The 19304-nt window shown below is 28.2% G+C and overlaps 1 protein-coding gene across 2 annotated transcripts in view; it reads left to right on the forward strand.

Annotated features, from left to right (window-relative positions):
* The window catches only part of LOC100569282 (protein odr-4 homolog), a 70715-nt gene extending 58194 nt beyond the window's left edge, over nucleotides 1-12521 (forward strand). For both annotated transcript variants that reach the window (XM_003247280.4, XM_016807770.2), the window contains exons 3-4: nucleotides 1649-1876; nucleotides 12011-12521. In XM_003247280.4, the coding sequence (XP_003247328.1) occupies nucleotides 1649-1876; nucleotides 12011-12156 (374 nt within the window). In that variant the 3' untranslated portion in view covers nucleotides 12157-12521. The remainder of the gene's footprint in view (nucleotides 1-1648; nucleotides 1877-12010) is intronic.
* Nucleotides 12522-19304: the final 6783 nt, after the last annotated feature.

Consider the following 19304-nt stretch of genomic DNA (forward strand, 5'->3'; position numbering starts at 1 on the left):
AGCTCTTAATCTAAAATATAATTCTAAAAAACCGGCGAAGTCGTCCTGCTGTATAATACATTAATACGTGTCAAGTGTAACTTATTGTTGAGTAGGTATTGGGAACCTATCCCAGATACCACTCTCAAAGTTGAATATTTAAGGATTTTTTTCTGCTATAAAAGTATACAATGACACAAAAAAAAAATATTTAAAAAAACACATGTCATTGTTAAGCCAATACATTCATCGCTCTGCTCAAAATCTAAAAAGTAATCAAACAGATTGCTTTTCCGAGAATTTTTAGTTACAGTTTTTTGACTTGAAGTTATGAAAAACCTACAATTTTAAGAGTTAATTTGTCGAGTGGAAAGATACTGTCAGGTAGACTACGTTGTTGTTTCGATTATAAAGTAATATTTCTAGTCTTCAATTCACCAGAAAATTGTTCAGTTTGCACATGAAAAAGAATATATTATGTGTTATGTCCTTTTGTTTGGTCTATTTATATAAATCTTCATTGTAAAATGCATTTTAATTCACAAGTTATTGTTTATCATTAGGTATATTCATTTATATAAGTTTAATTTTAGAACTAAGGTTTTTTTTAATTTATAATACAATGTGGAAAATTAATTTTAAAGGCAATACAAGAAAAAATATAATACATACGTATAACTAAAAACATACTAATTTTCAATTATTTTTTATAATGTGGCATTATACCCATTGTAACCCTCACTGCTTTAAGCGATAACATAATTTTCAGTTCTTCTTCAATAAAAGTTTACATAAACAATTCGTCCGAGTATTAACCGAATTAAATAATAATGACATTAAATGATTTTGTTATTTAAATAAGCCTTTAGGGACTTCATTTTATTATATAATTAAAAAAATAATGTATTTTATTCTTTCATCGTCATACCAAACAAAGTTAGAACACACCGTTTAATGTGTGTGTGTGTGTGTGTGTGTGTAGTATTTTATAATTTAAAAATTGATAACATTTCAATTAGAACGAATTCGACGCATTGTAAATTAATTCACATTTATTATGGTTGCATAAATGTTTTAAGCTTGTATCACGCGGAAGCGATGGTTTTCAATATTTCTACGTTTTAACACCATTAGTGTTTTTTATGTATAATTGTGAACATGGTTGTAATTAATCACTACCAGTCAGAAGATCAAATACACTGTAATAATAATTCATCATATTAAAGTTTATTCTATTACTTGTTCATTTAAATTTAAAATAATCATTTCACGTGCCTTAAACATAATATTATTGTATAACACATTATACATATTATAATATTATAGACTTTTATCTGTTAATTAAATATTAACTAAGTAAATCCGAAGTATAAAATGTATATACCTACGTCCTACATTAATTTTCCAACGTACGTACCTACCTTCCTACATAAGTCACAATATTTTAGATAAACACATTATACATATTAGGGTACTCGTTATGATCTAAACCAAAATTGGTTACAGTGGAATTCCAGAGACCGAGTGTTCGGTTAATTTTTGTAAGCCATTTTTCATTATAAGCAATAATCCTAACAAATCAAAATTGAAATATTTCTTAATATTTTGTGTTTTTGTAATTTTTTCCAATTATTACAATATTATAATAATATTATGCTTATATTCGCAGATGGCAATTGTAGACCACAAACGGGACAGCCAAGTCAACCTCAAGCCGGATCGCCTCTGGACTCAAACATCGGCAACAACAATTACAACAACAACAACAACAACAACAACAACAACAACAACAACAACAACAGTGCCATATCGCGACGTGGTTGGAGGGGCGAATGGAGGCGAACTGACCCGGGGACAGTGTACAGTTACATATGGAAGAGCAGTGATCAGCCACTCGGTGAGTTCGTGCAAGAAAATATGTATAACATAAATATAATAAGGAACATTATTTAGTGTATAGTAGTCCCTAATATATAACATAATATTAGGTAAGCTGCTATATTCTTAACTACTTAACTAGTATACTCAAGTCGTTTGAGAGGTCTCAAATATTGGCCTAAACTCTAAATGCCTATCAAGTAGGTACGTAATATCATATGGCATTCACCTCTTCTCAATTCATATTAACTCCTTAATGGATCTCAGCTACAACGGGTGGTATCATCTACAGATCCTAGGATTAATAACTCTTCTGATCTTTCGCCTGATCCCCACGTGTAGGTATCTATCGACATTAAGGTCCGTAAAGGTTTAAAAATTACAGAGTTTATAAAACGAAATGTCCCACTAATTAAATAATGACTATAATTTTGCCAAATGTTTTTTCTCAAAAATATTATATACTTTGAATCTATCATCGAACTATATTTTAGTTAACATTTAGTACCTACCTACTAATATTATGGTACTATGTCTTGTTATTAATCTAAGTAGTAATAACTATTTATTTCCCTTATGCATTTTAGTGCGTAATTTCCGTGCCGGCGTGTACCGACTTTACAAATATAAATAAAATAAATAAACAATTCATGTTTCGCTCGACGGCGGCGAATAACGGCTGGTAATGGTACTGGACAACTGCAGCAGGGCCGTAGTGGTGGCGCTCGTTGATGCCAGCTATGAATAAAAAATCGAGGGGCGTGGGCGGTGAATAAAACAAGAACTGAACGGAAAATGGAAATGCGTGTATTATTTTACACATGTATGCAATATAGGTACACGTATATATTTATAATAGTATAATATATATATATATGTATATATATATATACCAGAGCCGCTCACCTCACGTCCGGACGTAGGTACACACGCGTAAATATATTATACATAACTGCCGGTACGCAACACTTCGCTGCCATAGTGCATATTATATTATACGACTATTATAATATGTGCATTATTAATATGCACAAATATTATTATACTTATTATTAACTAGTTGAAATATTAACATTTGCTCGTAAGAAACGCGTGTGTGTGCAGTGTGCGGTATGCGTGTGCGAACTGCGTTCGTCATGTAAGTACTTTATATAGTAGGTAATATATATCCACCATTACACTAAAACAATTGCGAGTGACGAGAATATTATATTATTATATAATAATAACGCCCGGCTGCTATTATATATAAATACAATATACATTATATCGTCACTATTGTAGGATGCGTCCATATACGATAATGTTATATGGTATTTAATAATATAATATTATTATTTTATGTGCATAATATAATAATTATTTGGGTACCGCCGCGGATTATTAATTATATATTATTATTATCCGAATGTTCGTGTACGCCGACGAATAAGTTCCGCCGGAAGGATATAATATAATATTATTATATTATACAGAGGATGGTTCACCGTGTTTTCGTTTTCTCGTTTAACTAATAAATCAAAATGGTAAATCGCAACGGGCCATCCTGTTGATATATGATATATATAATATTATCATGTATTATTATAGATATTTATACATATGGCATGTGGCATGTCTATTATAGACCGCATCGTATATTACGAGTATATTATATCAATATAGGTATGAACAAATTCTACTGCAATTCGTCGCGATGGTAAATTTATTTTACCAAAAACGCACATACCTGATCAGTGATCGCTATTAACTTATATAAATGTTTGGCCTACTTGCGAATACAGATACTTATGTAACCAAGTTAAGGATATAATAATATAATACTATATTCAAATTATTTTATAGGTATTTTACCTACCTATTATAGATCTTAATACTACGAACTACTTAGTACCTATATTTAGGCTAAACAAATGTCAGTTGCACGATATTATGACGTGGCACACGCGTCTCGTTTCAAGCGCACAGTTAAGTCAATTTGGCATAATATTTATTCATTCGATACCGAGCGCAACTAAAGATGCGTATACTGATTTTATTTTTTTATTTATTTTAGCACTCAAACAGTTTTATTTAGCTCTTATAAATATTAAAAATATTATGAAAGAAATTATATTTATATTTTTCACACCTATTGTCTAAGCGTAAAGAAAAACAGCCTATAAGTTCGGAAAGCATTTAAATGCATGGTATTATACAAAGGTCTTATCAAATATGAAATAGTATAATTTTATGATTTATCGATAAAATAACTTTGAATCATTAAATGTTCATATTTTTTTTTTTTGATACCTAGGTATAAGGTTGCATGATATATTAAGACGTTTACTACCAATTAAAGAATTATGCTATTTTAAACGTCTACTTATTATAATATGTTCTCCTATCAAATAGGTACTGATGCCTAGGTAACAGCAATTTTTTTAAATTAATAATAAATAAACCTTCCATTTAACGGGATGGAAAATATTTCTGAGAAATAAAAAAGCAATATATTAAGTTTAATGAATAGATAAATATTTTTCCCGTGTATTTAAATATATAATATATTATATAATACGGGCAAAGTAGAAAGCTACAACTATTATAATTTAATAAAATTTAAATTTTATTTATAAACAACTATTATAAATTGTAGTAATATAAAAATTGAAATATTACTTATCTTAAGACACCAATATCTGCTATATACCAAAACGAAGATTAATTAAAAACGTGAAAAAATAATTATGAATTATTACCTAGGTATTTGTTTTTGGGTTGCTGCGCGGTATTTAAAATATAAATGTAGTTTTTACTGTTTTTATTTTTTTTTATTAATATTTTATATTAAAATAAAAAAAACTATGCATTGTTGTTGAATAAAAACAATTATGTCAATATAAAATTTATTTTTGCCATAAAAATAAGAACGTATTATTAATCTTACGCTTCGATCAATACAACGGTTAAAAATCGTTCTGTTAATACAAATAAGTATAACTAATAGTATTAATGTAAACACACAACTTATTCGTGTACCTACTTTCTGAAATAGATCTGTTACTGATTTGCATTAATTATTTTCAATTCGTTACATAATATTTATATTTTATATAATATTATATACAATATTACAGGACCATGTTGACTTGTGGGGAGTTGTGTCAAATTTCAAATCTTGATAAGTGGAAACTATTGATAGTACCTTAGTCCTTCATCTTAGGAACAACATACGGTCTCTCTGCAGCGTTTCTTCGCAAAAGATATTGGAATAGCGCGAACACCACGACGGTCGTCTAAACGCCGCAGGGATTCACACTTTTAGGCGTAATATTATGCCTTTGTAATAATCAATATTATATTGTAGGTAGGTACCTATATAAAAGTTGATATTATACAACTTTTATTTAATACATTTCAAAACTGTAATTTAGTTTTAAAAAAAGTTCATAATGAGAAATGTGTGAACTGTTCATCCATAGACTGGATTTATTAGACCATCGATCTCACTACTAAAAATAATCCTACTTAAATATTAACCCGGACATACTGTTCTAGTATTATACAAATATCCAATAATATAAATCTACTTACTGATTTCCCTGAAAATATTTTAAGAATATGAATAATTTTATTCCTAAATTGAAAAGACTGGATATTTTCTTTTCTTTCAAAAATTCGTTGATAAATAAAGATTGTCACATAGGTCGTAGGTAGGTTATATAGTATGGTTTATAATATATTGTAAAAGTTGACAAAATTAAAACAACTGTTCATATTGATAAATTAATGTTTTGTCATAGTGACAATTATATTTGGCACAATCTATTGGAAAATCGTAATTTAATTTAAAATGTAAAATATAAAAATGTGTTGCAATGATATTATAGCGTATAACTTTATATGTCATCGTGTTTACACGTTTTAAGCTCCCCGCATAATCCTCCTACTCATCACTGGCTTTGGCGCCGTGATATTTAATTAATATATTATACGATACGGTGTGCGTCTTTCGACAAGCTGACTTGGTAATATATCATGCTTGCCGCTCAGTATAATATTATAACGCCTATAATATACCTTATATACCTATCATTGTCGTACAATAAAGAGGAATGATTTCCGGCTGCGGTGCGGACTGCTCTTGGAAACGAAAGGTATCAGAACCGTATAAACCTGAAGGCAATAAGGGTTCAAACTACTATGTTATTATTATTATTATTATTATTATTATATTAAATAACGTCGGGCGGGTCGTGGACTTAAATACTATCCGGATTTACGTTCCTCGCGTTTAATATAGGTTCGCCCCCCCCACCCTTTACTCCCAACACGCATACGCGTACCCAATGCACACGCACTGCGTAGATTATTCAAAAACTTCGGCATAGGTGGTGCATTTCATGCACGATTCGTTTCTGGTTGGCTGATTTTCGTTTAAACTTTACGAGTTTAAGGCACAAAAAAAACAACCTGAAAGGATTTCACGTACACACCGCGTTCGAAACGGTTTTATTGTTTTTTTTTCCACGCGTGCCGTGACTTATCAGGAGCAGACGAGAAACGCGAAACAAACTTCACAATTTAACACATTTTATTCGTTAACGGATATTTTGCATGTAGGTACCTTACGCGTAAACTTTTTTGAGATTGGTCGTTACACAATAATTTTGCCATTCTGTGCACCTTTTTAGGTTTTTTTTTTAAACACTCTTTTCCTCTAGCATTACATTTTGTTCGCTACAGGTTAATAAATGTGAGGAACGATGTAGACATATAAAACAGACTGGAAAAGGTAAAATGTGAAGAATTGATGAAAACAAAGGAACTATTATAAATGAGTGTAATAAAAAAAAAGCAAACGGACCACCCGTTCCGTGACTTATTTAGTATGTAATATACCTTTTTCATTTAAAAGAAATAGAATAAAATATACTGTAATAAAATCATAAGTTTTCAGTCTGGATTACACGTGAACAAACCTTGGTTAACTGATATAAATATAGAATATAATATTATAAACTGTATTTCTTACTAAGACTATTGACAATTTTTTAATTAATTTTTAAATTACACTAATCAAAAACAAAGGTAATTAAAATGGTATTAATTAATATTAATTCTAATATTATTATTCAGCAGTTACGATTCACATATAATAGCACTTACGAAATATTTAACGATATGTGATTTATGGTTTCATAAAGTTGACCACGTTTTATAATTGGTTTATCAATACTAATACCAAAACGATGTAGGTACGTTTAATACGTTGGATTAACATTAGAGGTGATAATATTGCGGTCATGATTTACGAAGGATTAATGTACGGAATTATCCAACAAAAATCATTAAAATGACGCGATTATCTAATCCATCATGTTCAGGAGCAGATGACATATTTGTCAAAACGTTGCTTTTGGCATACATTAAAATGGCTCGGAACTTAAATATACATTTTGTCAACTACGGCATAATAACGAGAATAGTAATAAAAATTCAATCTCTTTCACAAAGTTCTTCATAAACTATTTAAATATGCAGCTGGATTTATGTTATATATACATAAATAAGTTACTTTTCCTGAAAATATTTATAAGACATCAGTTATTTCAAAAGATACTTATTATATTAAATTTTTATATACCTAATATGAAGCAAACAATTTTTTTTATTTCGTAATAAACTTGCTGTCATATGAATTTATTATATGATAAAAACAATATTTTTGTGCAACAAAAACGAGCAATATTAAACGATCTGTCATTGGTGGAACATAATTATTATAATTTATAATTATAGTCTTTTAAGTGACAATTATATTCAGGTATAATTCGAAATTTCATCATAACAGGATATATTATGTTGTTTATCCTAATATTTATGATTTATTGTTTATAAAAGTCCATACTACAATCAAATTATAATCATTTGCTCCTAATTATTTTGTATATCCTAGAATTTACCAATATAAATCGGTAAAAATCCAGAAATTGAAAAATTTTCCACCAGTAATCGATAAATAGCCTAGGGTTTATCTTACGCGTATTCGCAATTTTACCATAACATAAATATAATATATGTATCAGTATCTATCAATAATACAAATATTCAGTATGATACTTAGATTCTAAAGTTTTAAAATGCTCTCTTCTCTAGGTAAATCATTTTTAAATAGTCGATTATTTTAAAATTGATTATAAATTATAATATTCTACAAGAAATGGGCAATCATCGAGAACACAGTGCGACGGAGATTCCCGGAAATATGTGAACATGAACGTTAACGAACTATAGTTTACGCATCATAAGGCTAAAAAAAAAATGGTGTATTTCAAATTTTTTGCAAAATTTAAAAAAGCACTCATAAAAATATTTAAAAATATCTCAGTTAAGATATACATATTATGGCAAGATTATTGGTAGGTATATTAGTGGAACCAATGGATCCCAACTCAATTTTCTGATATTTTATTACATTAATATTAATACAAGAAAAATACAATAAACAAACAATTGACATTGCAAAAACTAAACAACATTTTATGCAACATTTTTTTTATACTAGTTACTAATAATTAAATTTAAATTTAAAAAAATGTATGAAGTTAGCCTTTTTATTTCTTTAATATTTAAACAATTTAAACACTCACTGTTAAATATATAGGTATGACTGTAAAAAAATCTCATAAATTTAATAAAATCATCGAATGTTGCAATACGAATTTACAATAACGAATTTTATTTTTGAACATAACTAACCTAAATCTGCAGTTATTAATTATTAATGTGTGATAAAAGACATTAAAAGTGTTTTAGACCACGTTAAGTTTGGTAAGTTTCAAAACAGACCCACATTGAAATTAGTTGGTGAGCCCTGCCTTAGACCCTAGTCTATATTATAGCAATATAGCCACACCTAAAATACAGACAACTCAGGGTAAATAAAATGTAATATTTATTGCATGTCACCAACCATGGTATGTACTACTGTACTAGCGAATAAATAAAATAAATGGGTATATAAAACTATTACGATGACAATGAATAATCAACAAAACATTTATTGTTTGTTTTTTTAACATTTGTTTTTTATATTTTCCTCATTCCTCTTAGAATCTAAAAACTACTTAAAAAAGTTTCATCAGTAGTTTATACATGGCTGTTATAATATAGCCATGTAGGTACTCATTTTGAACAAATACACTCTTTTTTTTCTGCTAAAAATATTAATTGTACCTATAGGTATACTGATGTAAAACTCTCCATAGTGGTATCTTATAATACATTTCAAAATGATTATAAACTATAAAATAATATAGTTATCCTTATTTAAACGCACCTTTAGACGTCGGTTAAGACACCGTCACCGGTTAGAATCTCGGTCATGGGCAGCACTTATCTTCAGGCAGACATTTGTCTGGAGAGAGAGGCCACCATCCCCCGACCGGGCATGGCAGAAACCTACGGGTGCCCAATTTGAAATTCTGCCAAACTGAAACAAATGTGTTTACAAAAACATACAGTAGCTTCCGCCATGCTGTAAAAAAAAAATCACCCAATGGGTCACCCCGGTTGCCGCGGGTTAATTAATCAAAAATTTTAAAAATGATCAAAAGACTTCACTGTTTATAACAACAAAAAAATTATTACTGAAAAAAATTGTAACTTTTTATGGTTTTTGAAATTCCCGGAAATTTCCGTTCACAACATTATTTTAGATTTCATAATTTTATATTAAATATAATATTTTTTCTTATAAGATACAGACCGGGACCCAAAACAAATGAGATGTATAAATGTATAATAGATATTAACAATAAATTAAATGATAAGTAATAAAATAATAATTACTACGTTTATATGTAGGGGTGAGGATTCATCTCCAAAAACCAACAGTAATAACAAGAATGACGTCGTAAACGCTTTTCAAAATAAATATTTTATTGAAATATATATTATATTTATGGATCGTAATAGTATATTTCAATTTGTAATCCTCAAAAATGTATTATTCACAACTGTAGGTATAACAGCACTATGATATTATAAATTGTTATATTCTGTTAAGTATAATTATAACGAGATCATGATGTCTCGTTTTTATAGAACTAAAATTAAAGCAAGAAGGCCATTTGCTAAAGATCGTTGATATTTTAAGACAGTACTTGAGAATAAATTAGACTGAATATGTGCGTGTATACAGATGACCTAATAACTATTATGTATAATAATTTATTTAATAATTATTATAGTACCTATGTAATATTATGAATATAATATTAAAAATTAAAACAAACGTGCAGGAATATTCTAAAAAAAAAAAACTGTAAGAGATCTCTTTCACTCGTGACCTTTACCAGATTTCGCTCACTTGTTATAAGAATAAATTAATTTTTTAACCTTATTGTTATTGTCGAAGCCAATGAATTTTAATAACGGTCTGACGATTTTTTTCTCCTTTGTATATTTTTATACCACCCATGCAATCGTCTCTCTCGTATTTTTATACAATAATAATAATAATAATAATAATAACAACAACAACAATATGTATGCTCGTCGTTTCGTTGTGATATTATACACGAGTCGCAGGTTTGTCACCATAAATATATACTGCACTCGTATGCATATAGCTCATACCTCGTATATTATGCTACCTGCCTATATTGTTCTGACCACGGGACCTATAAAAACCCAACGGCCTCATAGAAGTTTTCCCCGGAAAGATTCTGTATTTTTAAACGTGCGTTGTCAATTTCTCTCGAGATTAAGTTTGTATAATAATATATAAAGAAAAAAAAAAAAGAGAGGAACCACAAGAGTATTCCCCGGTGACCGCATGCTCCGAGCGAGTTTCTCGATATACTCTGCAACGCCACATCATACATAATATTATGAACACGCGAAGGTAGTAAAAGTCTTTGCGCACGAATGTGGTGAAAATAACGTTGTGTTTTCCACTGCGAATATATATTACATATGTATATTATGTTGTGTGTGTGTGTGTGTGTGTAAGATTCGTGTCTCTAATGCAAGACTCGTTCGCTCTACCATCATGTTTTAAATATTGAATTGAGCATTGTGTTTTCGTCGTCCACAATGAAAACGTTTTACTGCGAAAGCTGTGTAAAAAAAAAATAAACAAAAATGCTAGAGGAAATGGAAAAACGGATAAACTATAAATGTACATTGTGTGCGGTAGAACGACAAAAATATACATATTATAATATGTTTCTTTATTTATAATCAGTGTCGGGGGTCCGAATTATTTCATTAATTTATTACACGTTAGGTTTTGGATTTGGATTCGGGTATTCACTATATCGGTAGGTATTAATCTGCAGTAAGGAATATGATAAGCATCTAAGCAACCTGGACAAGATAACAATATATAATATACAATATCGGTACAAATGCATTCTATCGTGTTTTTGGTATTGAGTACCGAATTTAGACTATATTATTGTGTTCTATAGGTATTGGTTTTTTTTTTTTTAAACATGTGAAACATATAAATTTAGATTATTTTTTGTAGCCCAGTGTCACCGGATATTTGTTTTATCAAGTCTTAACAAAGATAGATGATAGGTACAACGTATAACGAATGACGATTATTTATCGTTTATTTACTGTAGTTGACGCCCCTACAGTAAGTATACTAAATATGTTCAAATTCATATTTACACCCATATATAGGGTGGTTTACCAGGCATGTCAAACTCCCTTATTTCCTTTAATATTGTGTTAATTTAAAAAATACTCGTTCAAATTCCAATTTAAATACATCATAATTTTCGAAAATATCATCTCTTAACAATTTATTATTTACAGTAAAAAATGTTGGTTATCTTTTGGAAAAAATAAGTTTGCATCGCCACTGGGCACTCTTTAAATGGTATGATGAATATAAATAATTCAAAATAGGGTACTTTAGTATACCTACTTAAAAATTCCGAAAATCCAAATTCGAATAAATTCATTATGAAAGGAAAAAATTGGAGAGAAGACGCTAATATACTATATTTTTCTGTACCAACTGAAATCTGATTTATAACATTTTTGTACTGTAACGGGTCACGTGATATTTCAGGAAATAATACGATAAAAAAATTGAAAGTCGCGCTATTATTACATTTTTTATGATGACACTCGAAAAATTGTGTTTCAGGCAAAGCCGAGCTGTACATAATACTTGCCCTGTTGATCGGCATGGCCACCGTCATAGTCGGCTGCTGGCTGTCGGACAATTGTTGGTCACCCGAACCGGAACAACACTACACGATAGCGTGGCACGACCGGCACCGATGGATATGAGCTCGTCCGCGGCTGTCGTTCCGGACGGCGCATAGTAATAATACAATAATAATAATAATAATGGATAAAACATTTCCATTTACATATTTTTAACCTCGCGTTACTCTATAATACGCGTCGTGTAGAATCGTCGACCGAAGACACTATTAAATCGTAAATCATCGTAGACCGAACGACAACAACAATAATATAATGATATAAATAATAATGATTATCGGTCGGAAATGATGGGTAATTAATTAATAATATGGAAATTTGTGTTATCGGATCGTAACGGTTTCTAATAGAGATTTATCGATATCCGCAAAAAAAATAACTTGACTTTTGTTTTGTTCTATAACAAATTGTATTTTCAGTCGAACCAACAACCGACCGATGTTACGCTTGTGTGTCATACTCATAAACACGCAATTAATATAACACAGATTTTTTTTTACTTATCTTAAATTACATTTGTTGAAAATAAAATTGTACAGTTATGACTAATATAACTTATAATAATTCACATCATTGGCGAAATGTTAACGTGTAACTAACATTAGTCTTTGGGCGTCTTCGAAGTGAAAACGTTAAAATCAATGTTTGATAACTATTGAATTCCTGCATCGAATTTACGATCGTCCTACGACTTGATTTAAATCACTACTTGTACATAATATTAAGTGCGGTGTTGTTTTGTTTTTATAATATCATTATGTTTGCGGTGTTGCTGATATTATAAATCTGAACTTATGTATATACGACGTATCCTATTATCCAATAATGAAATCCTTATTTTTATTGAACTTTGTGTATATTATAAAGTGACCCATCCAACCTCACATTATGTTGTGAACTTACATTATATTATAATAATATGTAACCTATTATATATACACATGCATTTGACCTTTTGGTCGTGCATTTTTCCTTCTAGTTGTCAATTATTTACAAGATATACATAATATGTAATCTATAATCATTTATCGTGTATACATTTTTGTTTTAAGCCTTTAATTAACTGTCAATTACTTACAAAACGAAAGACATTAGATTCAAATTTTTAATAGAGTAGGAAAAATGTGTTGTTATTAATTTTGAACACAATCGCATAGCAAAAATATACATGTATTACATTATTGACATTATTCTAGTTAGATATTTAATAAAAATATACTATACTGAATAGAAAAACCATTATTATTTACTTTAATCAATTTTTGTTTTTAAATACAATGAAATGTGTTCACTAAAAACAATATAGAAACAATATATACAGTTTTTAATTTCCAAATCATTGTTTATAAAATAATATATTTTACAACCTATTGTTTACAATAATGTATGTGTTAATAATTTATGACAAAATATGTCATGATGAAACGCTAATAAAATAAAAAAAAATATAATATGCTTACTTCAAGTTGTGCCCAAATTAAGTTGTAAATCTATTTATGACTATAGAATATTTGTCGAAAATATAGTAAATATATTATATGAAAAAAAAAACAATATTGTATTAATGTGCGTGTATAATATATATATTTTTTGTAATGTAGAAAAAAAAAGTTCCCGACTCCTTTTAATGGTAACATTTGGTATGAGTTATAACTAATATTATTATTGTTTGTATTTTAGATTAATTTTTATAATACTTCCTACGTATTAATTATAGAAATTATGCAAAAAGAACATAATTTAGGGTCCAAATATAGTATAGGACAGTTTTTCATAAAAACAAAAAAAAAACATGAATATCGTACAGAATAATAATTATTGTAAATTGTAATTAGCATATTATATATTTATCAATTAAGTTATACTTGTTTAAAATGTATTTAAAAAGCAAAATAAACAATTAATAATATAGCCACAAATTTAGAGAACAATTGCATTTTTCTCTTGACACCTATCCTTAACACTTGAAAACCTAATAAATACGAAGGTTATGCATCTGATTTTACAGCGAGTTATTATATTTTTAATACCTACTCTAAACTTTGTTTATCTCTGTCACCATAAAAAAATATTTTAACAACAAAGCAACCAATAATTTAAGCCTTAAAAAAGTTTTCATTTAAAATTAATATTATAAAAATATTTTTATTTGTCATGTATATGACTTAAAAACTTGGTCAATAATTGTTTTTGACTTTTGTTGCTTATATTAAAATTATTATGACATCACTGAAATCAAACTGACATTCTTAAGCTTATACTTATATGATATTAGTGATATTATCATATTCTTTAAATTTGTTTTTGAAAAACTTCTTTAGAAATGATCTATTATACACATACAACTTAAAAATTAATCATGTTTAATTTTGTTAAGAATAATCAATAATAAGATTAAAACAAAATATTTTTCTTGCTCTTTACATTATGTATGATATTGTTAATTGTTAATTTGTAATAAATTATAAATTTAAAATCCAATAAACAATACACGTTCCATCAACTTTAAAAGGTACCTTTCCTGTATCTTAATCATATAATCTAGGTACTGCCTATAACAACAGTTTCATCCATTAATATTAATCTCATAACAAGCTACTGCTTCTATATAATCTTCAAGGAGCAAAAATTACTTTATGAATAGCATTTTCACTTTAACTTTCATTGTAAGTAATAAAGTGTATGATCCGAGATTTAAAAAAAAATATTAAATTAGTAGAAAATTATTGATTACATTCTGAACTAAAATTATTATAAATTATGATATTATAGGTATGTGAAGTACTGTTCATGGTAATAAAAAAAATATAATAAATTAATTGTAAATTGGATTTTTAAAATTGGTATAAGAATGGCATTTTTTTTACATCTGAGCATAAAAAAAAAAATTACAATAAGTTTTTAGACGATGATGGTTATATATTATAACGTACATAATTCTGTTATATCTAAGTAGGGGTTGGGTAGAAATCACTTATAATAGTAATATATCAAGAAATTAATTTAAATAATTCATACTATAACCACAAAAAACTAATCAAAAAGGTAACAAATTATGAAATGAAACAAATTTTGACTTTTATTTAAAATTTTTACTAATGTTTTTTCTTAGGTTATGAGTTTATGGCATTATCCATAGTTTACACTAAATTACATTATTTCATCTCTCAAAATGTGTTATTTTCTCGTAATGACGTTGTTTTAAAGGTCACGTTCACGATTCGATTATAGCCACCTTCTCCACTTTTAAGGTTAGTATATGATGTTTTTGAAAATATACTATTTTAGTATTATTGTGAAAACGTGTACAAAATGAATGCACGAAATTAGAATTGAATGTCAAGTAACAAGGCCTGATAATTGTATTTATTGACTCTAAACAAACATTACACGCGTAGTACAATAAAACGTTCCTGGAACGTTTTAAGGAATTACTATTGTTTTATGAATTATAATCATAAACAATATTTGCGGTGGATAGTGGTTTTCATGAGCACGCATGACATCAAAGAAAATTTCACAGACAAGAGACAGGCTTATTACGTTAACTGCGGGTACCTAGTGCTACAAAGTGCTCACCAACGCGGCTGAAAATCATAATATTATGTTTGGACAATATTTCACATGCAAATAAATATCGAAATTATCGTGTGAGCCAACTTTTGTGCGGGTTTTTTTTTTAATTTTAGGATATAAATTCGAACATTTCAGAGACAAGTTTAATAAATTATTTTCAGAGTATAAAGTTTGTGTTATTGATGAATTATGAGGGGTAACGACGGTTATGGTCCACCTGGAATAGGATCCTCGTATATCAAAATTACATAAATTGGATTAAAAACACGAAATATATGGTAAATTAAAATAGAGAGTGTATCTAATAAACCTATATTAGTGTTTTCGAGACTGGAATATCATAATAACTTTACAAATTACAAAAATATGCTAAGAACTTTTGTTTGCTAATTTTGTAATACCAATTAGTATCCATGGATATAATTAAACATTTTTCTAACAAATATACGACAAATCCTTATATTTTAAACGAATGCGGTGAATAATTCAAATAATACTGAACGTTTAAAGTTAACATTATTTATTGATATTTGTTGTTAATGTATTTTGTAAAAGAACCATATTTTTTACTTCGCCACAAACACACACATATAAAAAAATAATTATCATTCATAATGTAAAATATACTATATTTTGTTTTTAGCCTGTAGATGAAACTATTAACGATATAGGAATTGGATAAAACATTCTTTATTAAACATTACTAAGTCATTAATTTTTATAAAAATTAATTTGACGTCAAAATGGCGTGTGCATATAATCGATATTACAACTTACCTTATAACAGGAAATGGATTCTTTGTAGAAACATTTTGACTGTGGTAAAACAGTCGCTCCGCTGTCTTCCTATTTAAAATCCGAGAGTCAGCTGCCGTTTGCAATCAAACAGTAGCCTTCGTGCGAATTTGGCAGGTTAATGACGTTGCAACTTGCACAACTTAATGTTCTGATATTAAATTCTGTTACTAAACACTTGGTGACCAGGCGGTGTGCCGTTTTAAAGACACCTACGTGTGAATGTACTGAAATTCACCTATACACTGCGCCGGCTTATAATAATATTATTTTAAAACTTTCAAGTCCCAGGAATAATATTTTTAAAATAGAACAAAACAATTAAAGTCGTTAATGTTAGTTTAAGCATTTTATTTCGTCCAAATTTGAACTTAAAGTTTCTATAAAAAAAACCGAATTAATATATTTTTTTGTTACACTATTTACGTGAAACGTAGTTTTAAATTTCTATTTCTGAACTATATAATATATTGAAAATTTTATATATTTTTAACTACAAAATGATTTGAAAATTTTCAATTTCATAAATTTAAACTTTAAATGTTTAAAAAAAATAGTGAACATGTATTTTTAATATTTTTGAACTGTAATTGTGACAACGTGTGATGTAAATTGTATTGATTTTTCAAGCTTTTTGACCCAACCAATAAAATTGTATTGACATTTATAGATAGAAAAATAAAAAATTTTAAATTTTAAATGTCCTTGAACAGCTCAAAAAAATTCAAAAATTGTATCAAGTACAGAAAATTATAAAATAAACATTTGGTGTTAATTTCAAGTATTTTCTGTTATTCGTTTTTGAATTACAACAGAATCAGATATCATCGTTACATAAGAAATCGATAATTTACGTGTGAATATCCAATGTCGGAAAAATTTTAACCAAGCGAACATTTTTTTTATTGACATTAATTTAAGAAAAACTAATAAATATTGAAAACTTTATATGCAAACAAATTTAAACCTGAGTCAATATTATATATTATTTTAATAGAAAATGGTAATATAAACATCCAATTAAAATGTCATGTACCTACCTATCTATGGTCATTTGTTTTAGAGGTACACTGAAAACAAAATAATCGATTTTGTGGAAAATTGATTTTGCGTAAAAATTCCTGTTTTTCCTTAATTATATTAATATACTTTTTTCCCTGGCGCTATTATAACTACTGGGAATTTAAAATTTTGACCTCTCGAATGCATCAACTAGATCCAAGATTCAATTTCCCACTAAAAAAGATACCATGAAGTTGAAAATCAAAGCATTATCAACTACTGTGTTCATAGACACAAAAAAAAATCACATACACGCATCATTGTAAAATCAATTCATTCATCGCTCCACTCGGAGAATTCCTTTTGGAATCACACGGCATTCCCAACCCCAAGGCAAGGTACAGATTAAAAATAATTTTTACGCTAAAAAAATGCATCAACTAGGTATACTTTTAACTGATGAAAAGAACTGTAGTGCTTGTATTCGGCATATAATGTATATCATATATTTAATTTAACGTTACTTACGTGACGCTTTCAATCACACAAGTCACAAATAAGTTATTTTACCTTCAACCACATAGGTAAGTATAACAGCGTTTGTTCGGCACGCACATACCACATGTCCACATACCTATATTACAAGAAACGGGTGCATATTATAATAGTATAATATACATTCAATTTATTATTCTTGCTTTCAAAGCATGCCGCCTACAATACGTCCTCTGGTCGGTTCTGATGGTTGGTAGGTACAATGTTAATAAATTAAACGTCAGCGCCCGTCGTTTCGTACAGCAAGGCAAATTAACCACCAGAGTTTTCCTCGTGTGCACAACCATTTACAAAAACAACTTTTTGTCTCAGTCGTACAGTTTTAGGATAATAATATACTATGCATGTGTGTAATATACGCAATAATATACTAGGTAGGTGCAGACGTGCTATACCTATATTATAATAATGTGGGTACCTACTATACAAGTACCCTCCGCTACTACACAAATGTTTATTTACAGCACAGTAAATTTGTACAGTCAATATCCGTAAGGTTTAGGCCTTCGGCTCCTGGATTTCTGAAAACAATTTAAATGACGTGATGATTTATTTGACAATTATTGTAATAGTATAATAGTCTTTTGTTTTGAGTGTATTTACAATACTGTTATACATTTACAGTGCACTATATTAATTATATCGTATTTTACTGTTTAATCGTGTTTGCATGCATGGTAGTGCTTAGTGCTTACAACTGAACAATTTAGCCAAGTAAAATTAAGTCAACAATTAATGTACTAACAATTCAATTCAGAATGTGACGTAAAACAGTAAAGTATATATCTGTTATAGCGTAATGTAAGAATACTTATAGGCAGTACGATTGTACGAAACATATATATTTTCATGATTGACGTTTAATTATGATTTCAATTATATTCATATTTAATTAGTAAGTACCTACTTATTTATAACTAGTACGCCTACCTAATTAAAGATTTCTATTTTCAAAAACTAAAAACTTATATAGTAATGGCTGTTATATTTATTAAAAAATAAAATATGTGATTATATTTTCTTCTAAAATACAAACATAACAAACATAATATTTAAAAAATTATTATTAACGTTAGTGTCGACACGTTAGCTAAATAATAAAGGTAGTTAGTATATTTATACATATTTAACAAAATCATTATTTTTAGTAAAATGTTTAAAAATATAATTAATGAGACTATAAATTTTTTTAGTTTTTTGACTTGACTTAATAAAAAATAATATGATTTTTACACATTTATCGTTATTTACCTGTTATTTAATGAAAATATATCAATGCCGAA

Source organism: Acyrthosiphon pisum, chromosome A2 (genome assembly GCF_005508785.2).
Source record: "Acyrthosiphon pisum isolate AL4f chromosome A2, pea_aphid_22Mar2018_4r6ur, whole genome shotgun sequence".
NCBI lineage: Eukaryota > Metazoa > Arthropoda > Insecta > Hemiptera > Aphididae > Acyrthosiphon > Acyrthosiphon pisum.